This window comes from Lathyrus oleraceus, chromosome 6 (genome assembly GCF_024323335.1).
Source record: "Lathyrus oleraceus cultivar Zhongwan6 chromosome 6, CAAS_Psat_ZW6_1.0, whole genome shotgun sequence".
In the NCBI taxonomy this organism is placed as follows: Eukaryota; Viridiplantae; Streptophyta; class Magnoliopsida; order Fabales; family Fabaceae; genus Lathyrus; species Lathyrus oleraceus.
Genome location: NC_066584.1, coordinates 87,238,544 through 87,248,466, shown reverse-complemented (window position 1 = coordinate 87,248,466; position 9,923 = coordinate 87,238,544). Strand labels below are relative to the sequence as shown.

At 37.5% G+C, this 9,923-nt stretch overlaps 1 protein-coding gene across 1 annotated transcript; it reads right to left on the bottom strand.

The window, feature by feature from the left end:
- Positions 1-894: 894 nt before the first annotated feature.
- Positions 895-2,081, bottom strand: LOC127093197 (uncharacterized). The gene has a single exon (XM_051032098.1). It carries the CDS (start codon positions 1,690-1,692, stop codon positions 1,174-1,176), a length of 519 nt encoding a protein of 172 aa, XP_050888055.1. The 5' UTR covers positions 1,693-2,081; the 3' UTR covers positions 895-1,173.
- Between the last annotated feature and the right edge of the window lie 7,842 nt (positions 2,082-9,923).

The window sequence follows — 9,923 nt, the reverse complement described above, 5'->3', positions numbered from 1 at the left end:
AAATTTATTTAAGAATGAAGTATCAGTCTCAATTTTCGATATCCAAATGATTACAACTTTTCAATTGTTCCTAAAAAGTTAGTAATAGTAATTTAATAAATATATACTAGCAGTGTCTTTTGACCACTTTATTGTGTTTTTTAATTTATATCCGAAAATCTAAAATGACAAACACTTTAAAATAGAGGTAGTATAAACATATTTCTAAAAAAATTACTAAATCTAATTTTAAAAAATCAGACACAAGAGATCAATTTTTTAAATACTCCTATTTGCCTATATTTCATTCTAGAAAATAAAATATACAAGCTAAAATTCCAACTACTCAATTTGATGAGTCTGAAATTATTTCTGAATTTTACCGTTATAGCTACAATATTTCTATCGACAAGTGTAAAACCCTAGCCATTGCAAAGCTCCATCTGTACACATAAAAATACCCAGCTTCGAAATTCTCATCAAAATAATAAAGCAAGCATCAAGGCCCATATTGTGCAATAAACTTTTAAACACCCAACTTTTATGCCTATTAATTAATTAATCAAAATCATATGTATTCAAAAAGTGCGAAAACTATCAAAATCTAAATTAAAGGAAAATTAAACACTAAACACGCGTGCATAATCGTATTATACGCATCATATTCTGATTATAAAAGAATTATCCAAACCCAAATTTTCATCATCTTGTAATCACTAATTTTGCAGTGACCACACCATAATTTCAACCTCAGACTCTTCCACCTTTTTCAAGAATATCACAACTGATTATAAATGCTAACGAACTACTAATACATTAACCAAATCGTTAATCAAACACTGTTTAATTTAATCGTAGAATAATTAACCTAATTCAAGATAAGCAAGGAAATGAATTAAAGAAAATGACTAGAAATTGTTGAAATGAAAAGCATGTATTTTGCATGTGAACAACAACAGATACATCATGAGGGATGAGCGATGATAATGATGACATACATACATACAAGTTGCATGCATCACAAATTGAAAAAAAGAAATATAGCTAATTTTCTGTCTCAGATTTAACAACAAAAAAAGATCGGAGGAGAAATTTCAATTTTCTCCCCTCTCTTGAAATTGAACAAAAACAAAAGGAAGGAGAGCGCCAATGGGATCGCTCCACGTGTCTTCTCTCTCCCAATTGTCTGTTAGATCACAAGTGTAAGAAACGGGCAAGCTGAGTGGGGTTCACAACGCCGTGAAGGTGGGTCCCACCGCTCTTTAACAACCCTGTCACTTCCACGTACCTTTCACGCTCCATCTTTATCTCCGGCATCCGGCACGGCTCTTCCTCCGCAGTGGCAGTCGCAGTCGGTTCTCCTTCGTCACCGGCGTCGTCTTCTTCTTTGGACTTTCCCTTAGGTGGGACCCACGGTTGCCCTAAGAGAGTCCCCTTAGTGAGGTACTCGTGGGCCAGGTATCCCGCTAGCAGTTGATTGGACGGCATCGGCTCCAAGCCTTTGTTAGCTGTTGTTGTTGTAGTAGTGGGTGGTGTAATCGGCTCCGACCCGAGCCGAGAAATAGGCTTATCCGACTTGGGTAATTTTGAAGTGGATGCGGGTATGGGCTTGGGCCTTTCAAACGGGTCATCCCTCTCTTTCCGCTTACTGCTTGTTGTGGTGCTAGGTGTCAATACTCGACGAGGAGGCAAACGCATCGTTTTGGTATTCATGGCTCTCTATCCACATGCCACGTCACTACCAACCCACGCTTTAAAATAATAATATTTCAAACCAAATAAAACAAAACGATTTTTCCTCTAATGGTAAATTTATCACGCGGGGTGAAAACTGAAAAGGTCTTACGTAAAAATGTAACAGGGTAAAAGAGTAAATAGTGAAAAATCAAAGGGCAAATTGGTAATTTTACACGACAATCAACGGGTTCTCTCACCGGACAAAAAAGTCACCGGAGAGAAAGGCGATGAGAGAGAAAGCTTTGCCGGAATCTGGCAAATTTGAAGAATTAAGAAAGAATAGAAATGAGATATAGAGAGAGAAGAGGAAAAGAATGGGATGGAGAAAAAATTGTGAAACTGACAAGGTTGAGAAGCGAAATGCCAAAGGGACGGGGTATTCGGTATTTATAGGGGTGGTTCTGTTTAACTACCCTGTGAAGTTATTAATATTACATAAATGCCATGGAATAGCGAAATGACGGAGTTATCCCTGTTTTAATTGAAACCGATGCAAACTCAAGTCTTTTCCTTTTTAAGCTTGCCAATTGCCATTGGGCACAAGTTACTAGGATATGTATTTGGGTAAAATAGTAAAACGTAGTAGTCGATTGAAAATGGATAGCCATTAGCATAACTGCAGAACCAATTTTTCATCTTTTGCCATATCCTATTAGTCTATAACCTAAATTAGCCTGTAATTAGTGATATTAACCCTTTCAATTACTATCAAAATGGAATAAGAATTTTAATCAAAATTATCTAGCCTGTATTTAAATTTTTTTCATCTAATATTTTTTATTTGTTTTTCTGTTACATTTGTTTACTTGATTAATTTTTTTTATAACTTTGATTTCAACAAACGTATATACATTATTTTAATATTAAAATTAATTGCACAAACATATGATTTCCTTTTTCTTAATTATTTTTTCATTTCAATCTAAATTTCTAAACTAAAAAATATTATATATAATATATTTAGTCATTCTTTTAATTCAAATCCGTAGACATCAAATATTAAATTGTTTTTCACTTCTGTGAATAAAACATGAGTGTTGTTTATAAAATAATTGAAAATTTAATGAAACAAATAAAATTGAAAATTAGAATATCTATATAAATTTATTGTTCAATTTAAAATAATTGTTAAACTTTAAAAATCGCATATATAATTTTAAGTTTTTAAAATGAAACGCCTATTAGTTCTTTTAGTAATAAGCGGTCCCATAGATCTTATCATCAAAAGCTTCTATTTGGACCAATTGTTAAACTAATCTCCTCTAAAATGCCTTAGATCACAATTTAAATATTTTTATATGATTTTTTAAGATTGTATAATGTGAAGATTAGTCTCAATAATTTTCCTTGAGAAATTATAACTCAAATTCGTCTGAAAATATATTTGAGTTGGGTTAGGATATTTTTTGTCTGTCACCGTATAATGAATCAATTTTTAATAGATTTTTTATTTCAAAGTATAAAATAAAACAATCATAAAAAAAATCATAAATATTGTTCGGTTGTGGAACTAGAATTTGTGTTAGTTGATGATGTATGACTCTGGAATTAATGATGTTGATCTCTGGTACGACGGCGGAGGTGGACCTGTAAAGTTAACACTCTAACGCTCAAGTTCGTTACAAAATTGAAGACGTGTATAGTGAAAAGTGGGAATAAAAAAATGTACTTTGAATCTCACATGTGCTAACTATATATGTCATATCACTTTGATTAGGCTTTTGCATTATTAGGCCCTTGTATTAGGCTTTCGGTCTGCCTAGAATAGTTGCCTTTGAGGCTTGTCGAGTGTGTGCTAGCTAGAAATTAAACACCTATCCGAGTCATGGTTTCGTAAGTGGCTCTGATACCACTGAAGGAGAATTGCGACCCAAAGCGCAGCGGAAATTAAAATTTCTCCTTTAGAGATCCTTACGAATGGTCATGATCAGTGATAGAATATTTACCTCTTGTGACGGTTGAAACCTTTGGTGCGGATCTCTTGTGACGATCAAAGCCCTTTGATGCAGATCCACAAAGCGATCACGAACGTTGAACGATGACAACGTCTCTACTCAGTCCACACGAACGGGTTCCTTCAATCTCAGTGCTAGCTGGTACGAATGAAGGCTTTGAGTGAGAGAGAGAGAGAGTGATAGAAAACGAAAATAATGCAACCGCAATTTTTGCTTCTGCACAAGGGTTCTATTTATAGAACCACTTGTGTGGGCTTCAAGCTAAAAAGCCCACTTAAGTGTATTTTGGCTCATATCTTATAATATGCCCAAAATCACTTAAGCCCATGGTACCTTACCATATTTCGTATTCTGCTCAAGTACACCGTACCTTACGATGTTCTATAATTCATTTAAGGGCACCGTACCTTACGGTATTCCTTAGTTACTCTATCTCTCATCAATCCGTCCTTTGTGTGTGACCCTGTAGGTTTTCGTGACGTTGGCAATTATATTAAATCATGCATTTAACATAATAAACAGTGAGCGGTATCTAGCAACACATCACTGTTACCCAAGACACGAAAATGTCAAGTGATCTGACAATTCCTTCTGTGATAATACTTATGTGTATAATTACCCTTTTGCCCTTATGTCTATATTGAACACAAGGTATAGACCGTGTCATCCTTGTCCAGTTCAATATTGGGCCCATAGACATTTATCCTGTTACGCAGGATGGGCAAATTCCATCTAGGACACTCATGTCCCTCAGCATGCTTTGTGGAGTACCCATCAACTGTCTTTATGGTTATCCAGTTACGGACAACGTTTGATCAGCAATAAAGCACTCGACTCTACATCTAGGATCCATAGTGGTTTCAGGTCGAAGAGTGGAATACACTATTATCACCATGAGAATAACTTATGACACCTTGCATAACTTTCTATATAGTATTCTCATAGCGGGTCAATCCGGTATAAATATTACTCCTAATATTCATACCTATGTTTAAGACTTGATAACTCTTTATCCATGATCCATGAGATGTGATCATCAGTCTACAAACATAATAGTCTTAATGCTTTAATGTTATCCCACTTCACACTAAAGCTCGACTACGGATACTTTAAGAATAATGTCCTTATGTTTAATGTGTTCTCATGATTAAGTCACACTTAATACATTAAACGGACTATCTATTCCAGGGACTTTACTAAACAACCATAATAAAGAGAATGCCTTTTATTATTCGATACAAGTACCAAACGGATAGGTGTTTAATTTCTGTATTAATATGATTAAAAGACAGAATGAATCAATTAATTAAACTGGTAATTAAATTTGGCATCATGAGTGTACGAGTTGGATGATTGATGTTGACTATGCTTCGGAATCCGACATTAGTATGGTGAAGCAGCGATACATCGATCGTCCATAGGTTACGCAATTGAGACCGATCAACTTATATATGATATAAGTAATCCTAATGCAAAGTACAGTATATGTGATATATTGTTTCTATTTCATTCATTCGAACACTAAATGATTGTTTTCCTTTGAGCGATCAATGGTCATTTGCTTCGGAATCCGACATTAGTATGGTGAAGCAATGACATGTTGATCAATCATACTGAATCAACAATCGAGGTGTGTTTGACGGTCTGAAATTGGCACATTAGGGTTGGTGACGGCGCAAGGGTTGTGCCGTCAAGGAGTTGTCAATTTAGGGTTTTTGGAACACGTATGTTGACTGTTTCAAAGTTTGTTGATTGGCCGCGTGAAGCTCGTGTGACGAGCATAACAAGCGTAACAAACTGGATGCGTAACGGTCGTAACAAGACGCGTGACGTTCGTAACGGACCCATAGATTGACCTGTGACGGTCGTAACAGACTCACAGAATTTTAGGCATTTCTGTTTTGACCTGTGACGGTCGTAACAACCCTGTGACGCTCGTCACATTCACATTGCCTGTGACGGTCGTCACACTCCCAGAGTCAAAATTTTGGGGTTTCTGTTTTGTGCCTGCGCAAGAGTTGTGTGGATGCAAAAACAATGTCCATTTCAAATGAATTGTTCATTAAAATTTTGGACAGGGGCGCTGACCGGGCAGCGGAACCCCCGGCTAACTCTGTGTAGTGTGATCGGTCGCCGAAATTTAATTTGGTTTTAATTAATTAAAGGAATTAAAATTTAATAATAACAATGTGTTTATTATTATTGCCTTGTGGTGATCAGTTATGGCCTTAGTCTTTCTTTACTTTGTTTTGGGTTTTTTTTAAATACGACCTGCGTGTCGTGCCTCTCCTTTTGATCTCTTAATGTAACTTCTTTTCTCATCTCAAACCCTCGTATGTAAAACGAGTTTCTTCTGGAATGTAATACTGTGAAGAAAGAGAAGAAGACAATGTTATGAAGAAAGAGAAGAATTCAAGATCAAAGGAGGACAACCTTGAAGATCTTGCTTGGAGAAGCTTAGAGAAGAATTCAATACTAAAGGAGGACAACCTTGAAGATCTTGCTTGGAGAAGCTTAGATCGTTATTAGGTTAGCTTAGGTTCTCTCATTGGCTTGGGAGAACAATTGCGCTAGGGGCCATAACTGTTTCATTGTGTATGTATGTTGATGCATGTGAATGTATGTTGATGCATGTGAGAGACGATTTATATGATAAATAAGCCGGTGAGATCATAACAATTGCAATTCCCTCAAACTAAAATATTAAGTTTATGCTTTCCAAGTTTTAACACTCATCAAGACTAGTAATGGATAATGTAGGTTTCGCCTACGCGAGGTGCATGATCTATATATTAGTAAGGTGCGATGGGATAATTGTAATATCCAACTGTTAAAACAATGGGTCAAACTTAACTAAACAAATTATAATAAGATTATATATATGTTTAGAAGCAAGAGTTGGGAATAATCCATATGATGGATTGGAATAAGGAGTTATTCACCCAACTGAAATTTTCGAGAGTTGTATGAGATACAATTGGAAGGAGTTCCTACCTAAATAACCTAGTTTTGTGTAATCCGCCTACGCGGACTTGGAACGAAGTGAAATATGGATCTCGACCCACTAGAAAATCTTCCAACGGGATTTTCCGAATCAAATGATGAGGGTCATTTGTTTTGAGTAAAATAGTGGGAGCATATTTGATTAAAGGCCTAATTAAATATGTCAATGATACTTATATTTTCTTAATCCTTATGTAGATAACCATGACAACAAACACCTCTAACAACATCTTAAGATCAATCCTTGATAAGGAAAAATTGTCTGGGACAAATTTTCTGGATTGACACCGAAACCTGAGGATTGTCCTCAAACATAATAGAAAGCTGTATGTCTTGGAGACACCTGTTCCTGAAGAGGAACCTCCTAGTTCTGCACCTAAGGCAGAAAGAGATGCTTATAAGAAGCATGTCGATGATTCCAATGAAACTGCTTGTCTCATGCTGGATGTCACGAACTCAGAGTTGCAAAAGCAACATGAGAACATGACAGCGTTCGATATGATCGAACACATGAAGATGCTCTATCAAGAGCAAGCAAGGCATGAGAGGTTTGAAGTTTCAAAAACCCTTTTTTTAAGGCAAGTTAGCTGAGGGAGCCCCTATAAGTCCCCATGTGCTCAAGGTGATTGAGTATATGGAAAAGCTTGAAAGGTTGAGTTTTCCCCTCGGAAAGGAACTTGCGACTGATTTGGTCTTGCAATCGTTGCCAGATAGTTTCAGTCAATTTGTCCTAAATTTCAATATGATTGATGTGGACAAATCTCTTCCTGAACTGCTCGCCATGTTAAGAACTGCCGAGCAGAATCTGAAGACAAAAGGGAAGTCCATTCTGATGATCGGAAATGGAAAGAGACAGAACAAAAGGCCCACCAGGCAGGGTGATAAAGGGAAGGGCAAGGAAGTTGCCAAACCCAGACCCACTGTTACTGTTTTGAGGCCTAGTGGAGGCATAACAAAGGCAGGCACCTGCTTCCATTACGGTAAGACCGGACACTGGAAGAGAAACTGCCCAAAGTACTTGGAAGATGACAAAATCTCCATTCACAGGAAAAGGTGAAAGAGCTAATGATCTTTTGGCCCTCATACATACTGATGTATGTGGACCACTGAACATTCCAGCCAGAGGAGGTTTTCAGTACTTCATCACATTTACTGATGATTTCAGTAGATATGGTTATGTGTATTTAATGAAACACAAATCAGAGTCCTTTGAAAAGTTCAAGGAATTCAAGAATGAAGTACAAAACCAACTAGGTAAGAATATTAAAACACTTCAATCAGATCGAGGTGGTGAATATTTAAGCCTAGAGTTTGATGACCATCTGAAAGAGTGTGGGATCCTATCCCAACTTACTCCTCCTGGAACACCTCAATGGAATGGTGTATCTGAGAGAAGAAATCGAACCCTGTTAGACATGGTCCGATCCATGATGAGTCACGCCGATCTTCCAAACTCCATTTGGGGACATGCACTATTGACAGCAGCTTACACACTTAACCGTGTTCCATCCAAAAGGGTTGAGAAGACACCATATGAGATATGGAGTGGTAAGAAACCACAAATGTCTTACATAAAGATTTGGGGTTGCGAGGTTTATGTGAAACGACAAATTTCAACTAAGCTTGAGCCCAAATCTGACAAATGCTTATTTGTGGGGTATCCTAAAGAAACAAGAGGATATTATTTCTACAATCCTTCTGAGGGAAAAATGTTTGTCGCTCGAACCTGAGTTTTCCTAGAGAGGGATTTTATTTCCAAAGGAATCAGTGGGAGGAAAGTAGAACTTGAAGAAATTCAAGAATCACAAATTATCGATACACCTATGGAGGAATTAGAGCAGGAAACACAAGTGGTTGTGTAAGAGCAACCTGCTCAAGTAGAACAAGACCAGCGTAGGTCAGGCAGGATACGTCACCTACCTGAGATATATGGATATCTGATCAAGGTGATGTATTACTCATGGATCAAGATGAGCCTGTGACCTACTCATGGAATCTTCGCCTTGATGAACACTACGCCAAAAACTGGAATAGACAGCGCCCCTTAGAGGGCGCTTTATTACAAAAGCGCACTCTAAAGTGAAGAGAAAAAATAAGGAGCATACTATTGGAATAGACAGCGCACTTTAGAGGGCGCTTTTGTAACAAAGCGCACTCTAAAGTGAAGCGAAAAAATAATGAGGAAATGGAGGGACACCAATAGAGGACGCTTTATTGAAAGCGCCCTCTAAGGGTAACCTTAGAGGGCGCTTCTAAAAAAGCGCTCTCTATGTCCATGTACATTTCCAGTTTATAAGGCGCTTTTGGAAAGCCTTAGAGAGCGCTTTTAGAAGCGCCCTCTTAGGCCCCCTTTAGAGGGCGCTTTTGTAACAAAGCGCCCTCTAAAGTGAAGCCAAAAAAAAAATGGAGGGACAACAATAGAGGGCGCTTTTGTGAAAGCGCCCTCTAAGGTTACCCTTAGAGGGCGCTTTTGAAAAAGCGCTCTCTAAGTCCATGTACATTTCCAGTTTAGAAGGCGCTTTTGGAAAGCCTTAGAGAGCGCTTTCAGAAGCGCCCTCTTAGGCCCCCTTTAGAGGGCGCTTTTTTTAAAAAAGCGCCCTCTAAGGTCCCCTTTAGTAAACATTAAAATTATAACATATACTGCATGTCTCTTTATTTTCCCTCTCTATAAGCTATTTCGTTTACGTAACTGGGTTTTCTCTCAACTGCGATTACTCTCTACTGCGATTACTCTCGTCCTCCGTTCGTTCTCCCTCCCTCACCGTCATCGTCGCCGTTCGTTCTCCCTCCCTCACCGTTCACGTTCACTGCGTTAACCTCTTCCACCGTCACTGTTCACTTTCTTCTCCATCGTTACCGTCACCTTTAAGGTATTTCTCTTCTCCATCGTTACCGTTCACTTTCTTCATGTGTTTGATTAGGGCATTTTCTAAACTTAGTTTTTCATTTTGTGCATTATGTTGATTAATGTTGTTTAGGGCAAACTGAGTTTTTTATTTCTGATTGAAAACTGATATATTTGAAGTGTGTTTGAGCTTGTGCTTGGAAGTTTGATGATTATGGATGCAAGTTTGTTCATGTTCCAAACACCATAAGTTTGCATTGGTCTTTTGCATGCAGTAGGTGTGTGTGAGTAAATGTGTATGCAGTAAGTTTGTGCATGCAGTAAATGTGTTCACGTATTGAATCATTGTCTTACTTGGGTCTTATTGAATCATTTCTATATTACAGATAAAATGGCTAACCAAG